Source organism: Lissotriton vulgaris, chromosome 11 (genome assembly GCF_964263255.1).
Source record: "Lissotriton vulgaris chromosome 11, aLisVul1.2, whole genome shotgun sequence".
NCBI classification, from domain to species: domain Eukaryota; kingdom Metazoa; phylum Chordata; class Amphibia; order Caudata; family Salamandridae; genus Lissotriton; species Lissotriton vulgaris.
The window spans coordinates 268,123,097-268,143,710 of NC_141699.1; the positions used below are offsets into that span (position 1 = coordinate 268,123,097).

The window sequence follows — 20,614 nt, forward strand, 5'->3', positions numbered from 1 at the left end:
AACCTTGCATTGAATAATAAATATTTCAAAAGTGCACGTGTCCTCTTTTACTCCACGTTCTGGTTTGAAATGATTATAGAGCGAAAGAGTGTTCATGTGTTCCACGATACCGGAGGTAACCTAAGTTCATGTTCTGGTTTGTCTAAGTCATTGGGAGTTTGTTATGACCAATGAGACACTGTAGCTAGCTCGGTAAGGGGATTTTGGACACTGAGGTGAGTTTTGGGTCACCCTAATTCACGGAGGTTCCTGATCTCTATGCACAGTTCTGTAAGAGAACGGAATCCCTGCTACATGGCGCCCGTATGTTGGAGGTCTTATGTCATGACACTCGAGTAGTATATCATTCAAACCTTAACCCCTTCATTCCCGTTTCCGGAAAACGGTGGTGTTGGAAAAACCTACCTATTTTTAAATAGGTCTTTTCAAGCTTGAATCTTACTAAAACGGTTTCCTTGAATTACTACTCAGTTGTGCTACAAAGTACTCTTTGTTTTTTCACTTTCCTGTGCAGTCATGGCACAAGCCGTGGACATCCCGCTGCATAGTCTCATTGCGGTGCGTGATAATTTGCGGGCTTATGATGTTCCTTTGGACGGCTTGGCTGTGGTTCTGGTGGTGAGTGCGGAACATGCTTACCCGTACGAACGGTTTTATTCGTGGGTGACATTTCCGGCGGTGGACGCAAATTCTGGTGTGTTCCACTCTTATACGGCCTCTCCTGTACCTGCTGAGTATGCTCCGTACAGAGCACAGGAAGTTCCTATTGATGTTTCGCAGCATGGAGTTTGGTTTGGTGGCGCCCTAGCCCATTCTTTGACCGCTCTGAGATTAGGTCCTTTGTCCATTCCGGGCGCAAATTGGCCCGCTTTGGCTGGATTTACTCCTCACCCTAATCACGGCAATTGTAACTTAGGTGAACTTAGGCGACTTCATGTAGTCGCTATTGCCGTGATTAGAGCCCTTGTACATTACACAAGTCGTAATGTTCAAGGGGCAGCCCCTAGAGGTGCAGCCCTTCCGGCAGGACAGGCTGGTTTGAAAATCAGTCCTGTCATGGTGAATTCCCTAATGGGCAAGAAGCCCCAGGATAAGGATGATTTTCCTTTCTGGCTTGCCGAGAAATTTGACCAGCTGGAAGCGGTATTTCTGAATACGACTCCTGGTGAAAAGCACCGGATTCTAACGCTTAGCTTGCCAAAGGATTTGGCCCCTGAGCTTGTTGACTGTGAGACCTGGGGTAAGACTTTTGCAGCGGTCTATTCGAGGTGCTATGGCACTCCGTCTGTGTCCAATCTGTCTACGGTCCTTAAACGTGTTCAAGATGATCACGGACCGGAGTCTGCGGTTGAGTTGGGTATGCGCCTGTGTGGCACCTTTGATGTGGTTTGCGATCTGATCCTTGCGAATGTCAAGGGGGATGCAGTGAACTTTCAGGTGGCTAACGCGTTAAAGGCGGTTCCCGATCCCGAGAAACCCCGACAGTTAGCGAAGATAATTGTAGCAGCTTATAAAACGGTTGGCCGCAATGCCAAGGGTCTTAAGCCTTTTTCTGATAAAGAGAAAAAGCAGCCCCAGGGACAGTCTTCGGCAGCGGCGGTTCAGCCCAATTCTAATAAAAAACAAAATTGGCCTAAAAAACAGAAACAGGGTAAGCAACAGCAACAGGCTCAGACATCTCGCCCTGCATCTCCGTTGCCTGCGCAGTCGGAACGTGTTTATGATTTGCGCGACCATGCGATGATTAAATCTCCTGATCAGTTTCAGGCTTCTGACCAACGCTCCCCTCGTTCCTCCATGAGGAATGGTCTCTACCATACACATACAGATGTCTAAAAGATGGAAAGGAAGTGAATCTTAATGGTGAAGAATGCACACAGTCGCCTGACCGTTCATTAATATGCAGACACATCCAGTTACACGGTTCTTGTAATCAGGACCGACCTAATTTAGCCTGTGTTTTGAAAGGCACACCAGTACCAGCGATTGTTCCCACATTTACATTATTGACAAATGGTAGTTATTTGCTTTTGAATAACGAAGAGTGTTGTGGGTTAATGGTCGTATCGCTTATGTGGTTACTGTATCAGAACGTGTGGTGTGTTGCAAAAATGTACTATATCCTCCCACACATGGGAATTCAGATGTTTCCATCTGGCCGCGCATCCCAACCTTGAAAGCGGAGTTCAATGGTATGAGTAGAATAAGAGCCCTTTTGTCTCAAAAGGAAGTGGCCCTGAGCTCGGCCTGTGAAAATTATGTCCTTCACATAGCTAACACACGCACAGAGGTGCAGGCACTTTTAAATACTGATTTGCCGTTTCATTTCTGCGAATTAGTTCATCAAATCTTTAATGCCTCCTCCACGTCTGGCTTAGCTCATTTTTTTAAATTAGTTAGCAGTGGTCTCGTGACTACCTTTGAAAAAGTTTTTGGTGTCATCCCTGCGTTCTTCCATTCTATATTTTCAAGTTTGTTTGGCGGATTCCCTGTTTTGCTGGCTTTGGCTGCAGGCATTTTGATATTATTTTGCTTCCTAAAACATGGATGCCCGTCCTGCGCAAGAAGCCGCTCAGCTCCTTCTGACACTGTTTCGTAACCGGATGCTTGATTACTATGGCACCCTGCCGCTTGCGAGTTTAAGCACGGCATTTGGATTATCGTTTCGATTTTCCAATTTCACATGTGTCCAGCCTGTGTTTCATTGCCTGAGCTGCGATTTCGACTGGGCCATTGATTTGTGTCTCTGCTTGCCGATATCTCCTGACGTCAATATTAATCACCTGATGGGCCCCGTAGTTGCTCACGAGTTGGTTTGTTCTGGCGAAAGGATTATGGCCTTGGCAGCGATGCATGGACTAATGGGTCAGTGGGACATACCCGCAGCGGCGCATGGGTTTCTGGCACACAGCGTTCTTGAGAACCCACCGAGTTGTCCTCTGATGTTACTAGAGGATCCGGTGCTGGAGGAGCACGTATGTTCTTTCCCATTGCTTAATTGGATAGCTGAACTGTTTTCGGATGATAACGGTGATTTCATGTTGGAGGCTGTTGCTGTCTATTTTGCATATTCTGTCCAATCATGATATGCCTTGGAGACTTTCATTATTATGGCACATGACTTTTTGGTATTTTTGAAAAGTGCCCTTTTTCTTACGAACATTCAACTTTATATGATCTAGGCCTATACTTTTATACTTGGCCTCGAGTTGAAGACTTAATTGCATTTAGTTTGGCCATTATAGGCATTCGTACATATTTTTATATAATTTTTATATATACATTCACATACATTTAGCTTGGCTCAATATTGTTGAACTCTGCTTTCATGTTATGCCTCTATTCTAGTATTAGCTTGTTTTTTGACCGTCCTCAGATCATTGGGGGGGTGTCATATAGTAACTGCTTTTCTGTATACTGTGTTAAGTTAGCATGAGTTTATTAAATGGTTCAACAACATATTTTCCTTCGGCTTTAGTTTACACACAACACAATTGTTATTGTAGCTTTCAACCTAGACAAAAGATGTGATTTATTTGAGAATAATATGTTATTGCTCTGATTCAGAAAAGGGGGAGGTGATGAACAGAATGTCTGAATTAAGCAGACCACTCTTACCCAGTCCAAAGATCAGGGCTTGATCCATCACCGTTTATTAGCTCACTGCACCATCCCAGCTCAGAACCTGGCTACATGCAAATGAGTCTGACCCTGGCCCAGTGCATCATGGGAACAGGGCAGACCAAACTACCAAGCAAATTCTTATACTGGGAAGGAAACAAGCTTCCGGGGACCGGTTTCTGGCATTTCAGCCGTCTTCGGCCCGGCTTGCTTGAATCCTGATGGTGCAATGAGGGACTCACATCTGAGTATACCCTTCCACGCTTATGGTGGACAAAAAGGATTCAGAAAAGGGGGGGTGATGAACAGAGTGTCTGAATTAAGCAGACCACTCTTACCCAGTCCAAAGATCAGGGCTTGATCCATCACCGTTTTTTAGCTCACTGCACCATCCCAGCTCAGAACCTGGCTACATGCAAATTAGACTGACCCTGGCCCAGTGCATCAGTCGCGCTTGGTACACTTGGTACACTGTCTGCACACTGAGTGCTGAACCCTCCAAGAATAACCTAACACAAGGTTGCTGCGAGGCCTGATCCTCGCACCACATTAGACATAACAAAATACAGTTGTTGCCAACATTGGGCTCTAAGCGGGTTTAAGATAGAGTTACTGAGAATGCAAAAACGCACTTGATGCTTCGCATGCAGAGAGCAGGCAGCAGATGATGTGATCCTCTCCTCCGGACATTTAGAGGTATGGGCTCGCCCTGCTAAAACCCAAATGAGACATTCTTAGATATAATATAGTATGCTAATTAGGGAGTGCGAGAAATAGGTGTTATTAATTTCTATTGATTTTAGCATTATAATATGTTATCACCGTTTGCTTATTATGGACTAGTAACTATGCTGATAACTCTGATTCTTATGATATGACTTTTTGTATTATATAAGATACTGCGTTTGAGAACCTTGCATTGAATAATAAATATTTCAAAAGTGCACGTGTCCTCTTTTACTCCACGTTCTGGTTTGAAATGATTATAGAGCGAAAGAGTGTTCATGTGTTCCACGATACCTGAGGTAACCTAAGTTCATGTTCTGGTTTGTCTAAGTCATTGGGAGTTTGTTATGACCAATGAGACACTGTAGCTAGCTCGGTAAGGGGATTTTGGACACTGAGGTGAGTTTTGGGTCACCCTAATTCACTGAGGTTCCTGATCTCTATGCACAGTTCTGTAAGAGAACGGAATCCCTGCTACAGGGCCAGCACTGGGGTCTCAACTTAAAACAGGTAAGTAATTACGTTTCAGTATTTCGTATGATTTTTTTTTTTTTTTTTTGGTGTAAGAACTTTATTGCACTTTTTTATCACATACCATACAAATCGATATTCACCCATGGTGCGATCGCCTACAACCGCAACGGGCCGGCACCCTGCATCCATGGTCACGAGCAATCGTTCCAGAACTACACAGCCCATCAGCCGACATCCAGCGGACCGGCGGCGCAGTATTAGATAGAAATCCGTCGCGCGTCAGTGCTATGGTCGCTGCCGTATACATCAATAATCTTACCTTTTCTCAGTTTTTGTACATTAAACTTGAAACGTAATTGTACTTAACAGTCCCCAACTTGTGTTTAACCTCTGTAATCCTCCCTCTGCATCACAGCATCCTCCCTCCCAAGAGCTAGCACAGTACACATGTATGTCTTATGTCATCATCTACATGCGTTCATTCATACAACGTCTGCTTCCGCTTCTGCCGTGCCATGCACAAGTAAGTAGTCACGTAAGTATCCCCAGTAATCTTTGGGCCTAGAGCCGATTGGCAGTTCCTCCTCATATGTGTTAAGCGTGTCACGGCAGTACACCATGTCTTCAATCCAGCGTTTCACCACCGGTGTTTTCTTACTATTCCAGTGAATAGACACCCTCCGTTTAGCTAACAGGAGTGCAACTGCACAGAACTTGCGTTTCAGAGCTCTCAGGTGCGGAGTGATACCCAATAAGCAGATCTTTGCATCACAGGACATGGTAACCCCCAACATCTCGTTCAGAACCTGTACAACTTGCTCCCAATAGCCCGCTACCTTTCTACAGTGCCACGCTAGGTGCATGAAGTCGGCCCCTTCCTGGTTACACCTGCAGCAGTTAGAGTCCTCCCGCAGGCCGTGTTTGTGTAGCCTCTGTGGGGTGTGATAGACCTGATGCAGATACTTGTAGTGTATTATTTTCAAGTTCCCGTTAGGGGTCAGCATACCCGTAAGCATGCACGCTGTGTCCCATTCTGCTTCCGTCAGAGGCTCTGCCAGCCCACCGCTCCACCTGTCTCTGGCCTTGAGTGTGGAGCGTCCCACTGCCCCCTGCATACTTGCATAAAGTTTGGATACCATGTGAGACGCCTTGGGTGTTGTCAGGAGTAGTTGTAAGGGTGCAAGGGTGGGTGGTTCTACCGGATGTGACGGGTAGTGTTCACGTATTGCTCTACTTAGCCTGTAGTAGTTGAAAGTAAACAGTTGAGATGGGTTTGTGATGTATTGTAGTTTATCGAGTGTTTGAAATTCCCCATCTTTGTACAGGTCCCCCAATGTGTCTATACCGGCACGCCGGAACAGATCCATTCCCACCTTTTCCTGCGTCACCGATAGGGCTGGGTGGTGTGCTAGTGGGAGTGTGGGTGCGTATAGCGGAAGACAGTTCGCCTCTTTACCCATTAGTCTCCATGCCTCAATGGTCGCATCGACCGTGTTAATGTCCCGTTCGTGGAGCTTGGTGCGTTTGTGTGTGAGCATGTGAGCCAAAGGGATTGGGTCAGTATCGCCCGCCTCTACCGCCACGTGTGTCAGAAAGGGAACTTCATGATACCAGAAATGTGCGTATTGTGCCTGCGCACATAAGTAATAAAGGTAAAAGTCTGGCACCTTGAACCCTCCCCTAGCGTAGGGCAATTGCATAGTGCGCAGGTCCATCCTCGCTTGTTTACCCGCCCATAGCAAATTCAGTACAAGTGTCCGAATGTTCCGGAAGACAGCAGCGGGGGGTTTTATAGGGATGTTATTGAATAGATAAAGAAATTTTGGTAATAGCACCATTTTTACTATCGCTGCCCTGTCTGCCAATGAGAGTGGAAGTCTGTTCCATTTTTTAATTTTATCTTCCAAGGCGGCAATCGTCCGCCCATAGTTGGTCCTGACGACTATTTCAGGGTCTCGGTGAAACCATACACCCAGGTATTTTGTGGGGTCCTCCTGCCATTCCAACGGATAGTCTAGTTTAAATGGTTTCGTGCCGTCTGTTAGTGCCAGCACCAGGGATTTGTCCCAGTTTATTTGCAAGCCGGCTTGGTGGCCAAACTTGATATATTCCCTCAGGAGAGGATTTAAGTTTTGTTCCGGGTTTTTGACATATAGCACCATGTCGTCCGCATATAGTGATATGTGTATGGGACGGGAGGGCATCTGGATTGCTGAGTGATGGTAGTGTTGACGGATTTTGCAGGCCAGGGGTTCCAGCACCAGAGCAAATAGCATTGGAGAGAGCGGGCATCCCTGTCTAGTGCCTCTGTTGATAGATATGGGTTCCGATATGTATCTGTTTACTCTGATTCGCGCCGACAAATTCGTGTAGAGCATCGCTATCCATCCCTGAAATATCCATGGGAATCCCATGCGCACTAGTACCGCGCGGATAAACTGCCAACCAATAGTATCAAACGCCTTGGCGGCGTCTAACAGTACTGCTACTGCCTTTGTTTCCGGCGCTAGGTAGTGTGCTAACGCAAACAGTGTACGGGTGTTGTGTGTGGTGGCCCTGTCTGGGATGAAACCCGATTGATCAGGTCGGATTAACATTGGCATGAGAGGTTTTAATCTGTCTGCCAGCAGAGTAGCTATTATTTTGGTGTCTACATTTAACAGGGATAGTGGACGGTAGGAGTCACATTTGTCTGCGTCCTTTCCGGGCTTCAGCAATGTGATGAGTAGGGCTTCCCTCAGTGACGCTGGCAGAGTCTGAGCCTCATGTGCAGCCCCATACATCTGCACTAAGTGTGGTGCAAGTGTGTCGGCGTACGCCTTGTAAAATTCAGCCACAAAGCCGTCCGGCCCTGGGGCTTTGTTGTTAGGTAGGCGTCTAATTGTGTCCGTGACCTCCTCTATAGTGATGGGGCGCTCTAGGTACCTCCTATGCCCATCTGCCAACCATGCCATCTCGATGTCCTCCATATATGCCAGTAATTCCGCCTGCGACGGTGAGGGGTGTGCCTCATATAACGTGCCGTATGTGTGCATAAATTCTTTTAGTATGCCCTTAGTGTCGGTGATCTCAATCCCGGCGCTGTTGGTTATGGTTGTGACATTTTGCGGTGTTCTGCCTGCGCAGATTTTTGCCGCCAGCTCCCTGCCTGGCCTGCCCCCTTCTCCGTACCTCCTCGCAGTTGCTCGTTTAGTCACATAATTTAGCTCATCAGCCGCAAATGTAGCATGTTCCGTTAATAGCAATTGGATATCCCCCAATAGTTTAGTGTCACCAGTCTGTGTGTATATCTGTTCTAGGTTTTGAATGGCTTGCTCGCACGTGCTTATCTGATGCCTGATTTCTTTGAGGATGCCCGACGCTGTACTGAGGCAGACTCCCCGGATGGTAGCCTTAAAGGCTTCCCATAACAAGCCCGGGTCTTCTGTTGTTGGGCCGTTAATGGCGAAGTATTCCTGTATCGCCTTATGTATGGTGTCAACGTACACTGGGTCTCTCAGTGCAGTCGCCGGAAAATGCCAAGTGAAGGGGGGTGGGACGTAGTTAGGGATGTCTACCTCTAATAGTACTGGATTGTGGTCTGATAGCGTGCGTGGCAAGTGCTGAACATCCAACACCCACGTGTGTATATTTTGTGTGCCCAGCCAGTAATCTATTCTGGACCAGCTGTTGTTCGCTGCATTTATGTGAGTCGCCGCTGTCACCCATTTCGTATGATTTTTTAAGAATATTTCTAGTTTTCAAAAGTAGACACTTAGAAGAAATTTTATAGAAAAGCATACAATGGATTCCTATGGAGAAAATACAAGTTACTAATAAACCCGCTACGGATTACTTTTGCGGTTCAGCACTGGGCTACAAGGTACAGTAGTGGCTCCTCTCCTGGTCACAGGTGAGTATTTCGGAATTCGGATGATTTTATAGGAATATTTCAAGTTTTCAAAAGTAGGCACTTGGGAGAATTTTCGAGTCAAACCAGTCAATGTTATTCAATGGCAGGTAAGTGAGTTACCGGTATCCTGGTGAGTACTCAACTGTTGAAGCTGTGGTTCTGGGCATAGACTCAGGGGTCTACCAGGGTCAGGTAGGTACAGTTGGTTCACCCTCAGCGGCGGGCGACCGGGTGCAGAGGCAGTTAGGTCCAATGTTATCCAATGGGGGACAGGGGGCCTCCGGGTGGTGGCTGCTGGCTAGCAGGCCACGCGGCTGTGGGAGCTGGTCTCCTGGTCACTTGCTTGGGGCAAAGGGGGAAGCAGGATAGGACAAAGATGGCACAGCCAGCGGCACTGGGGCGGCTGGGTGCAGGGTGCTTTTGAGCCGTCGGGTTCTCAATGTTATCCAATGGAAAAGGTAAAAAGGGAACAAAGGCTGCAGGCTCGGGGCGGAGACTCTCCAGGTGCGACCAGCACGTCAAGAGGAAAGTTGGGACTTGGAGCACAGGTAGGTACCCCAAAGGAAGGCCTAGGGGGCTGTAGGTCCCCGGGTGCAGGGGTGTCTTTGGGTGTCGGAAAAGCTTACCCTCAGCTTGTCACGGTTGTGGGGGCCCCTGGTTCTGAGTCTGCAGGCGTCGTCTGGTTCGTCGAGGAGGGTCTTTGGGCACTGGACTTCGGGTCCTAGTCGCCGGGGGGACGTCCTCGAGGTCTTGGATCACTCTGGCACGGGTCGGGCTCAGAGGGTGCAGAGTGGGCTGGTCTGGAGCTTCCTGGCTGGCACCAGGGGGGTTGTTGCAGCAGAGCCTCTGCTGATGGAAGTCCCAGTCTTTAAGAGGGTCAAGGCAGGCAGGTCCTCTGGGTGTCCCAAGGTTGCTGTCCGCAGGAGTCGCCGGGATTTAGGCAGGAGCAGGTTCCAGGATCGACAGGCCGGTAGGGTTGGAGCCAAGTCGGTTGTTGTCATCTGATTGTTAGCAGCCGCGCAGCAGGTCTTCTTCTTGATCTTCTTTCTTCTTTTGGTATTGGGATCGGAGGAAGGAAGGTTCAGGGAGCCCCTAAATAATGAATTTAGGGGCGTTACAGGTAGGGCAAGGGCAGGGATCAATAGGTCCCTGTCCTGGGGTGGGTACACCCCCTAGCCTGATCCTCTCCTGTGGGAGGGGAGCAGGAGCCTAGCTGCGATTGGGCAGGGCTCCCCATCTTCAAGATGGCCGGAGGCCGGGGTCGTGCTTCACCTTGACTTCTCCACCTGAGGGGTGGGATTGGCATAGGCTGGTACACCCCCCTTCCTGATGTAGTTTTTCCCACCAGTCTTCCTGCCAGAGTGGGGGTCAAAACTGGTGGGGGCCAGTTGCTGGGTGCTGCAAATGGTCTGGAAAAGCTCACAGAGGCGTCATAACTTTGAAGCTTCCCCCTGCCCATCCTGGGGAAGAGACCTTGCACCTCACCAAGGATGTCCATTGTTGCAGGCACAGGAGAGCGGGGGCTCTCCACCCAGGGGTCCAGCAACACAGGGGTCCAGGGGTCCAGCTGTGTGGCAGCCTCTGCAGCCACTCAGCCCAGACGTGGGTTGTAGGTTAGGTGTTCAGAAGGCATCTCTAAGATGCCCTCTGGTGCACTTTACATTAAATCCCACACTGGTATCAGTACGGGTTTAATGTGCTGAGAAGTTTGGTACCAAACTTGTCAGTCTTCAGTGTAGCCATTATGGTTCTGTGGAGTTTGTAAAGACAACCTCCCAGCACCATATAGTCTTAATGGCATTACTGCACTTACAGTGCCCAGGAATGGCCCCGGGTACTGTAGGGGCACAGGGCTCATGCACCAGTGCCCACACCTCTGGCAGAGGGCACCCAGCTAGAGGGGTGACTGAAGTATGCCAGGGCAGTGGGTTCTGTGGGCATGGCACACAGGGATGTGTGCCATGTCGACTCTGTTTAGTTCTGTTACTTAAACACTCAGCCGGCAAAGGCAGTGTGTGGGTGTCATAGTACAGGGCCCCTGAGGGTGGCACAATAAGTGCTGCAGCCCTCAAGGGTCTTCTCTGGTCACCATGCCCTGGGTGCCTAGGGTACCATTTACTAGGGACTGATAGCTGGCGAGAGATGCCATTTGGGTTTTAGTTTCAACACAGTTTTAGGGAAGAAACACAGGCCCTGTCTACCTGGTTGGTAGGAACCCAGGGCACATTCAGTCAAAGCACATCAGCAGCTCAGAAAAAAGTGGGGGCATACCAAGGCAAGAAAGATGCTGAAGTCTTTGGCTCACAGGGTGGCTTTAGTTTCAGTGACGAGGTTCTGGTGTGCGCCGAAGCAGATGTGGTTGGCACTGAGAGTCAGCTCGGTGTCGGAGTAGCCGGTGCAGAAGCATGTCTCAAAGATTCCTTCGGCGCCAAACCAGAGCTGGGCGGACCATCCGAAGTGGTTTGTTAGTGCAGACGGCAGTGAAAGCTCTAAAGGCCTGTCTGTGGTGCTCTAGGTTGGCAGTGCGCATTTTAGCAGAGCGCTGCTCGGACTGAGAGCAGTGTCAAGGGGGAGGGTGCGCTATAGTTCTAGAATGCAGGGCGGTCTAAAGATCCTCGATCTCCAGATCGGAGCCAGAGCTTTCTTTGAGGGAGAAAGCCTCTTGATCTGCAGCCGACAGTTGTGGATGATGTTCCCCCTTGATGTCCTTGGCACTGAGGAGGTCTGGGGTGTCATCGCCGCTCACATGCAACATCTTGTGTTGACATGCCTGAAGGTTGTGAAGAGTCTTCTAGGAATGGAAGGAGCACCAAGCATCACAGGCGGCTTTGTGGTGTTCGGGCGATAGCCACAATTTGCAGACATGATGATCAGTCTGAGGATATTTCATGTGGCAGCAATGACAATATAGGAACGCCATCCATTCCATGACCGTCGAGGCATGGTGGTGACACACAACCAACAGCCGGGAGTAGGCCCTGAAGGGCGAGACACGGGAGGGGCTGCGGTCGACCCTGTAGCCCCTCAAGCAAAGTAACCAAATGTCAACCCGAGACTGAGAGTAAAGGAGACGCGGTCGAAAAACAGTACCAACAGAGGTGAGGAACTCTTATGATCAGAAAAAGAGCACTGCAACAGTGTCAACCCGGAGCACAAGTTGAACCTTACATTGGAATGGAAACAATCTAACAATGGAGCAAATGACCATGCGCATTACCAGCAAGAGGAGGAGTCACACTACGTTGTCACTCGAAAGACTTCATCAAAGAAAAACTAGAGTCACATGTCTTGAACATGAGTTTCTGCCTCTTACTGTATGGACCAGTGAGGGCAAGTTGGTAGGCCCTGTGGCAGGAGGTGGGATTAGGAATTTTGTGACCACTGCAATGAACTCTGCCCTGAAAGGACTGGGCCTGATGTTGCTGCACTGGTTGGGAGTGCTTGAATTGTCTGTAAGCGAGTTACCCTGGAATAATTTCCTCTTGGTGAAACGGTTTGGTGAGAGACTGAAGTCGAATTATGTTTCAGTGACCTCTTATGTTGAGCAATCTGGAATTTTGCCTTCCTGATCACCTACAGATTCACAAGGGCACATTTATCGCATGACTTCAAGTCGAGACCAGAGCCCAAGCACCAAAGACACATGATGTGCGAGTTAGTCACTGGCATCTGCTACTTGCTTTTGTGGCATAGCTTTATTATTATTGTTTTCTGTGGTGACATCATCCCTGGCAGAATGTTCGGAGCCAAATTTATAGTTGAGGGAATACTGGCAAAGTTGAGAGCAGAACTCTGGATCGGAGTTGAAATGAGTGGAAACTTAGGAACCGACATTCGAGTGCAGGGATGATGCTTATATGTGGCTCTTCTCTTGCACATATGGGGCAGTATGGAATCATTGGGAAGCCACATGGTGCCACTTTTCGATGTGTGGAAGCATTGCTTTATAATTTTCTTCCGGAAAGGAATGTGCAGTTAGAAGTATCCATCAGAAACACCTTCAAAACTGAACCAACTGCAAAGGGCTTCTAGGCATAGGCTCTTATTCGCATCACTAAATCCTTTACAGTATTGAAGGAGTTTGAAAAAGCTGTATCTGAGTTACTCTACTACGTATGGGTAAAATATGTGCTACATAGCTAGGGGATTGCTTGGGTGAAGATGCCAGGCCACGTGCCAATGAAGGCTAAAGTACTAATGGATGACATTGAGAAGGGTGGTTTCTAGGACAAAAAAAACATTTATAACCTGTCAAATATACTACCTGGGACTTAATGAGATGCCCTGTGGTACACCTGGACAGTAGTGATTCAATCTACTTTTAGGCTGCTCCAAATTAATATCCTGCATAATACCTAATATAATCAAAGCTGTTAAAGTGTGCAATCGTGGTGACAGACATGACGTGTTTCAGATGCCAACGGGAATATGCCACATTTTTTCACTTGAATGGGAATGACCCTGGATATGCACATTTTTGGTTAGTTGTCCATGCTAAATTAATGGAGGTTTTAGATGTGCAGTTCAGTCTATGCCGCAACATGGCATTATGATGAATGATGGGTGAACGGATACTCTCCAAAGTTGACTAAATATAAAATGATACTATGTAACTTGGAAACGATGATGACTCATAGAAATTTAGCTAGGCAAAAGGATAGAGACGCTGGCCTGGATCTGCATACGTGAAGGCAGGAGATAGACTTAGGTATGTTAATTGAGAAGTGATTTATGTGGGGTGTGGTTGTCCAAAGAAATGAGACAAGGCCTGGAAGGCATGGAAAGAGCTCAGAATGTTGTAAGAGGTGGTGAAGGTTCCAGTGAATCAATACTCTAAGGCGATTATACATTTAATGTTGGTTTCCACGTCATGAGGTTTAATATTTTATATACATTAATACCTTTTCATTAATGTCTGCTGATTTGTTGCAAATTATGTTCATTATTCATTTAAAGTCAGATGAGTTCTGCAAACCAATTTTAGTTTCGTGCTACACAAACATTACGCCATTATGTTGCAGGGCTTCAATTAAAATTGAGTTCTAAAGAACTCTTTGAGACTGTGACTAACTTAAGTACTTTGAAATCAGTCACTATTCCCCCTAGCTTGGAGCTATGCGAGACTCTTGCTAAATTCTTCTTGGGAAAGGTAGAGCAAATATTTGCCGCCCTAGAACATCAAGTGAAGCTTACTCTCAGTGAAGGAACCCACAAATCCATACAAAAGAACTCACAGCCTTCGGAATTCGTGGAGTTCAGCCCAGTAAAAGTAGAAGAAATAACAAAGCTACTGTTAAGAACTAAATCAGGCTCACCCCACGATCCCTGTCCAGCTGCTGTGGCTCAACTTGCAGCCACTCCCATCTCAGTTATGCTAACTGAGGTCTTTAACACAATGTTTAAAGGGGGAGAATATCCATTGTGTTGGAAGCAAGTCTCCATCGCACCTTTGCTTAAAAAATCAACTTTGGACATTTCAGACCCCAATAGTTACCGGCCCATAGCTAGACTTCCATTGCCGGCCAAGCTTATTGAGAGGGCCATGAATGCTCAGCTCTGTGATTTCCTCAGATCCTCTCAAGGGCTTGACATGGCGCAACACGGATTTAGGGAAGGCCACAGCACTGAGACTGCCCTTATTAAGTCCACAGAAGAAATCAGGAAGGTGTTGGACGCGGGCGGACGGGCAGTCCTGGTGCTTCTTGATTTGTCTGCGGCCTTTGATACGGTCCACCATAGTATTTTGGTGGACCGCCTTGAGGGGTGCGGAGTGCGAGGAGTCGCGCTGAGCTTGTTGAGATCTTTCCTCTCGGACAGGGTCCAGGTGGTAGCCCTGGGAGATTTCGAATCCACTCCTTTTACACTCCCAGGAGGGGTTCCTCAGGGCTCCTCCCTGAGCCCTACCCTTTTTAATATATACATTTCCTCCCTCGCCCCGGTGATTCGGTCATTTGGCTTTGAATTGACATCATATGCAGATGATACACAAATTGTGGTATCTCTGCTCCCGGGTCGAGAGGAAGGAACAGCAGCAAGATTTCAGGACTGTATGATTGCAGTAAGTTCATGGATGGCTAGGAATTGCCTTAAATTGAACTCCTCGAAAACAGAGGTTCTTCTCTTTGGCAATGAGACCAACTTATGGACCCCCAATTGGTGGCCCCAAGAAATGGGAGAATCTCCCATACCTGCCACGACAGTAAAAAATCTGGGGGTACTCATTGACAGACAACTTTCTTTTAAAGCACAAGTCAATGCCCTCTCATCCTCTGTTCACTGGATAATAAAAACAATCAGGAAAATTCTCCCCTTTCTCTCCACTAGCAGCAGGAAAACTGTCGTGACAGCATTAGTGCTGTCACGCCTTGATTACTGCAATAGTCTGTATTTGCAAGCACAGCAAGGGATCCTGAACAAGCTACAGATGCTGCAAAATGCTGCTGTCCGCTTAATTACGGGTCTACCCAAGTTTGCATCCGTTTCTGGGGAACTGAGCAAATTGCACTGGCTCCCAGTACGGAAACGTATGATGTTCAAAGCACTGTGCATAGTGTTCAAGGCAGTGAATGGACAAGGTCCGTCTTTCCTTCAACAACACTTCCAGCTGTATCAACCAGGCCGACAGTTAAGATCATCCAATAAATGGCTTGTCAAGACTGATCGTATTTGGAAAGCTCGATGGGGAGGTCGCAGCTTTATTTCCGGAGCAGCCGATATCTGGAATAAAATGCCCCTCCCCCTAAAACAAAGCACTGACCTAATGACATTCAGGAAGAACATTAAAACATGGCTTTTTAATCTATAGGGACTAACATCGTATGGAGAAAGTATATCATTTCAGCGCCAGGACACCTGCCCGGTAACAGTGCGCTTAATAAATTGTAAAAATAAATAAATAAACTATGAATTGCAGATAAGGACTAGACATATCAAATATTTTCAAATACATTGTGATATACACAGTCATTTAATTTTTAAAACTTTAATAATGTAACTTAATTTCAGTCTATGCCCTGCAGTGCCCATACAAACATGCAGATAATAGTTAGATTTTTTTTTAAAGTTGTTACTCTATGTTATTTGTAAATTCGTTACATAAAAGTGTGCATTTTAACTACCCATAGGCACACTTCTAGCATTTGAAAATGTAAATTGCAACAGACAGTTCTTTTGAATACGATGGATAGGATTAGACTGTTTCTACTGGAACAGGATCAAGACAGATTTGCATATGGTTGGGACCAAACTGAGGTGGAATGGAGGGCAAAAGAACAAGGATTGTAATAGTAACCTGAGCAATTGCCAGTGGTTAGACTTATTGTAAGCATTCCACCTGTCTCCTTCTGTATGTCTGATGCAACGCTGTCACCACAGGAATGTCAGACGTGTGTCATGATCACTGAGCCACTGGAACCAAGCTACACCAGATTGAGAACCCCAAATTAGGGTGAAACTGGTGATGGGTTGCTTTTGCTCTGGTTCAGGGAGCACCTGCCCTAGCAGTTCGGGTCTGACTGTTCCAATTGGGCCAGGGTCAAGAATGATTTGTATGTGGCTCAGTCCAAACTAAGGTGGCATGGTGGGAAAAAGAACAATGGGTTGCAGTGGTCCAATTGACTGCCAGTAACTAGACTTACTGCAAGCTTTATTCCCGTTACTTATTGTGTTTCTCACATCTCAATTGTGACCTGCTCACTATTAGGGGCACTACTTCAGGAAAACAATCTGGCATATATGCTGCAAGACAGGCACTCACCTGGCCGGCAAAGGTCTCCATGCTGTTCTTTCTCACTGGCATACACCTCCATGCACCATGCATGGTAAGCAAAGGAGAACAAGTCTTCAATCTTGGATGGAGGTCGTACAGTGTTGTTCAAGCGCTTCAGCCACTCCTGGCATTGCTCAAAGGTGAAACATTGACATCTGCACAGGAGACCAAACACACAGGACTGTGAGCATCACAAAGCAGGCTACACCTCAACTGCACATGCCTCAAATATTACCAAACTACAGTGCTGTTGAATTAGACCAATACAAACACAAACCACTGGTCACACAGGTGTGACCCAGCCTTAGTAAACCTACCAAAGGTATTCATCATAAGCATTGAATATTGCAAATGTATTATACAATGAAATACCCGAAGGCTTATAATGCAGATAACATGGGAGCAAGACAATCAGATGGTAACATAATATTACAACTCTAATAAAAGCTTTGCACTGAAAATCGAACTTGTAATCACAGTCCTCCATTATGGGTATATGCCTTTGTACAGGATATCAGACATCTCATAGAGAATTTTCAGGTTTTTACATATTGCTAACTAAACATGCACTTTTAAAGGCAGAATTCCATATTGAAAATTATTTTTCTTGTTATTTATCAATAAACTGACTAAATTCCTTCTAGGCAAAACTAATCTTTACTCCACCAAGGGTAAAGCAGCCTTTGCTGCTCTATAGAGAAAAATCTACAACTGCTGTGCACCATCGTAGCACAGAGTCGGTCTTCAAACCAGATGTTGTGGCAAAACAAACATGAGAGCGCAATTTGTCTACCTACTTTGGTTCCCCTATATAAAATGTTTACCATCCTACTGGACTTGAGCTTGGTACTCTATTAGGAGTATCAAAGATGGCACTGTGTTGAAGTAGAAACATGTTATTTTCGTGTGACCTTTACCATCCTTATATTCATAAAGAACACTTTAGCCACCACATGAAACAGGGAGCATAGATAGCTCGGAGTGCCAACGTAGATCTGAAGTCCATTTGATCTGCAATGTTTGCCCTGGCACTGCAAAACACTATTGGAACTTACAGCTCATACCTGCACCATTTCCTGCTTTTTTTTCTTCCTTTAAGAATGATAAAGCTTTTGGGCTAAAAGGATGTCCATCAAAAACGATCTCAATTTAATTTCATTCCCATGCACACATGTACGTTTTGCTATGTTTGTGTATTCAACAAAGGTTCTAAGATGGAGAGATCGTACCTCCTACAAAAGAGTACAACAAAAGCGTTCATAAAAAGTAAAACTCAGCCCCTTGACTTTAATTCATAAAGTTAAAATAAGTAAAAGAAAATCCAAAATTAGCCCAAAAATCTTTTATCATCAATTCCTTCAATTTTATTTAGGATTCTGACATAGCACTAGATTACTTAAATGTCAGTAAATTTAGACAACTACAGCGATGGAATGGTAGTCGCCTTAAGTAACAAAGTCTTAACATAACTGAAAGAGCAGATGGCAGGAAATCTGGCAAAGTATTTATACTGCAAAATATTAACTAACACCAGGCACAAGTGCACCTTACCTATGCTCCATCTATACTGCAGTTCTGACTGTCTCCCAGCTCCTCTAGGGATGTCACCCTGCACCCACTTTAAGCCTTCTGAATGTTGCAACATGCAGCCATGTTGATCGTTTGGGATTCCGCAAAAGATTTTTACTTCATGCTCAATCAAACCAGGGGGGCATCCCCCAAATACAGTGTTGGATTTGTGCCAGTCCTTCGAGCCTTGTTAACATTGTTGAATAGTTTGTTCTCCATCGAAGTACAATATCCTAATTTTCACAGAAATTATTTAGGGAACTTCAGCGGTATCACAACTTTTCCTGCACAAGACATTACTACTCTTTACTTCGATGTACATAAAACCTATACATTATTTTTTGTGGAGGAGGAACATGAACTGGAGGGTTTAGGGAGCTTGGGAGGTAGTCAATCACACTTATGTTAGCTCATTTACAGTGCCTTTACACCCTAAGGTGTTATGATGTTATGCAGGAAGCTATTACAGTGAATCTCTGGAGATCAAGGAGAACTTATAAGTAATAGCATGCTAGTGCTCAAATCTCCCAGAATCAGAATGGCACAATCTCAGCAATGCGGAAAACTAGCTAATGGAGGATAATGTTAATACAGGAAAATACAATATCAATGCACATCATGATATGTGTATGTATGATAATGACCTCATCACCTTTGTTGAATTCACCAGCTATGACCTCCCCCTCAACCCAGAGTCAGAAGCACGTGGTCAGGCAGGCCCTGCGACCCAGGCCTGAAGCAACTGAGGGGCAGATCGCAGGTGGGGTGACATGTAACCCGTAGACAAATGTGCATATAGGCGCTGTGTAGTTTCCACTAATCAGTAGGACCTGAGCGCTTGCAGACGACCTAAACTAAGGATGGTGCCAGACTGATTCCATGCATCTTTGTAGGATATGTTGCCCCTTGGACCAGCTAGCTCGCAGTGCCACAGTTAGCCCCCCTAAACCTGAACAGGGAGCGGACAGTTCTGGCAACCCCTGAACATGACAACTCTGTTCCCTCAGTAACTGTGGTGACAGACTCCAAACTTTTGTTCAGTCACTTGTGGTTTCTTCTGCGAAGAGAATTATAAAAAGAATACACAAAGGGGCGTTTTCAATATTTATTGAACCATAGTGATGCTTGTATAGAAAATGTGTTGAGTTTTAACGGGGTAACCCACGCAAAACTACCTGACCTGGGTCAGTATTACAGTACGCTAGAGTAGTGGTCGAGGAAGCAACTTTTTAACACGAAACAAATAATAAAAAGCATTCACCAAACTAACTTAAGTATGATGCTCCAGTCAGATTTTAATTCTAAAATAGAGAAGCATCAAATGCAATATAAACTCAAAGCATTAATGAAATGCAACACAGTTGCTCCAATCGATGGTAGTGAAATCAATATTTACAGTGCTCTTGTTGTGAAGGAAAAAGAGGAAGGGTAGGGTAGATGGTGGTGAATTTGTGGGTGAAGGACAGAGTAAAGGTTTAGTGACATGTACACATTATTAATACATGAAGTTGAGAAGACATGGTAGCTAAAGGAGAGGTCAAGACTTTTCCCCAATTACAGGCTGAGTACCACTTGGGCGGATCGGAGTTTTTCCGTTACGCCCAACTGAAGCACGCGTTAAATGCCGCTAGACCAGAGGAGGGCGAAATCCCCGAAAGCTCCCCCTTGGAGGACAGGATTCTGGACGGCCATATGCCTGATAGTGCCATCTCTCTGTCCTACAAGAAGCTGATCAATGTCAGAGTTGACCTCCTCCAGCGCCTACGGGAACAGTGGGTAGCCGACGGTCTGGAACTGGACGACGAGGACTGGCAGAATGCTGTGTCTTCCCCTAAGGAGGTCGCCATTTCCTCGCGTCTGCGACTAGTGCAGTTCAAGATCCTCCACCGGGTGTATGTTACCGGCCCCCGGCTTGTGCACATGGGCTTCTCGCCTGATGGCTTTTGTCGTCGTGGCTGTGGAGCCCTTGCTACCTTCATGCATATCTTGTGGGAGTGCCCTGTCATTGCCCCCTACTGGGAGAGAGTACACCGAGTGATGAGGGAAGTGACTGGAGTTGAGTTGACAGCAGAGGCGCGGAGGTGCCTCCTCAACATTTGGGAGCCGAATGACTACAACACGGCGCAGACTCGTTGGGCTATACTAGGCAACATGATTGCTAAGCGAGATATAGCGCAGAAATGGGGTTCTAACACGGCCCCCCTGGTGGTGCAATGGAAGGCCAATATGGATTGGTGTATGCTGCGAGAGAAGACGGTGTACACTGCCAGGGGGAGGCCTCAGACATGGAACAAGGTGTGGGCGGCGTGAAATGCTTACAGGGGTGACCTGTGCTTACCACCGGAGCCTATTCCCCGCGAGGAACACCCGTCACCGTAACCGTTGACACCAGCTATTGTACATTTGCTGTAATCCTCCTGCTTTCCTTCCCCCCCCCCTTTCTACATCCTACTTTCCGTTCTTCTCTAGATTCTTACCTGGCCTCCGATGCCTCCAACTGACTCACGCGCACTTCTTTTTCCTCTATTGCCTTTCTCATGCGCCCTTTGGCGCTTCTTTCTTGG

General features: G+C 46.6%; 1 protein-coding gene across 11 annotated transcripts in view; it reads right to left on the bottom strand.

The window, feature by feature from the left end:
• MTMR3 (myotubularin related protein 3) overlaps nt 1-20,614 on the bottom strand; it is a 1,591,444-nt gene that overhangs the window by 983,134 nt on the left and 587,696 nt on the right. For all 11 annotated transcript variants that reach the window (XM_086943220.1, XM_086943217.1, XM_086943214.1 and 8 more), the window contains one exon: nt 16,470-16,636. In XM_086943220.1, the coding sequence (XP_086799346.1) occupies nt 16,470-16,636 (167 nt within the window). The remainder of the gene's footprint in view (nt 1-16,469; nt 16,637-20,614) is intronic.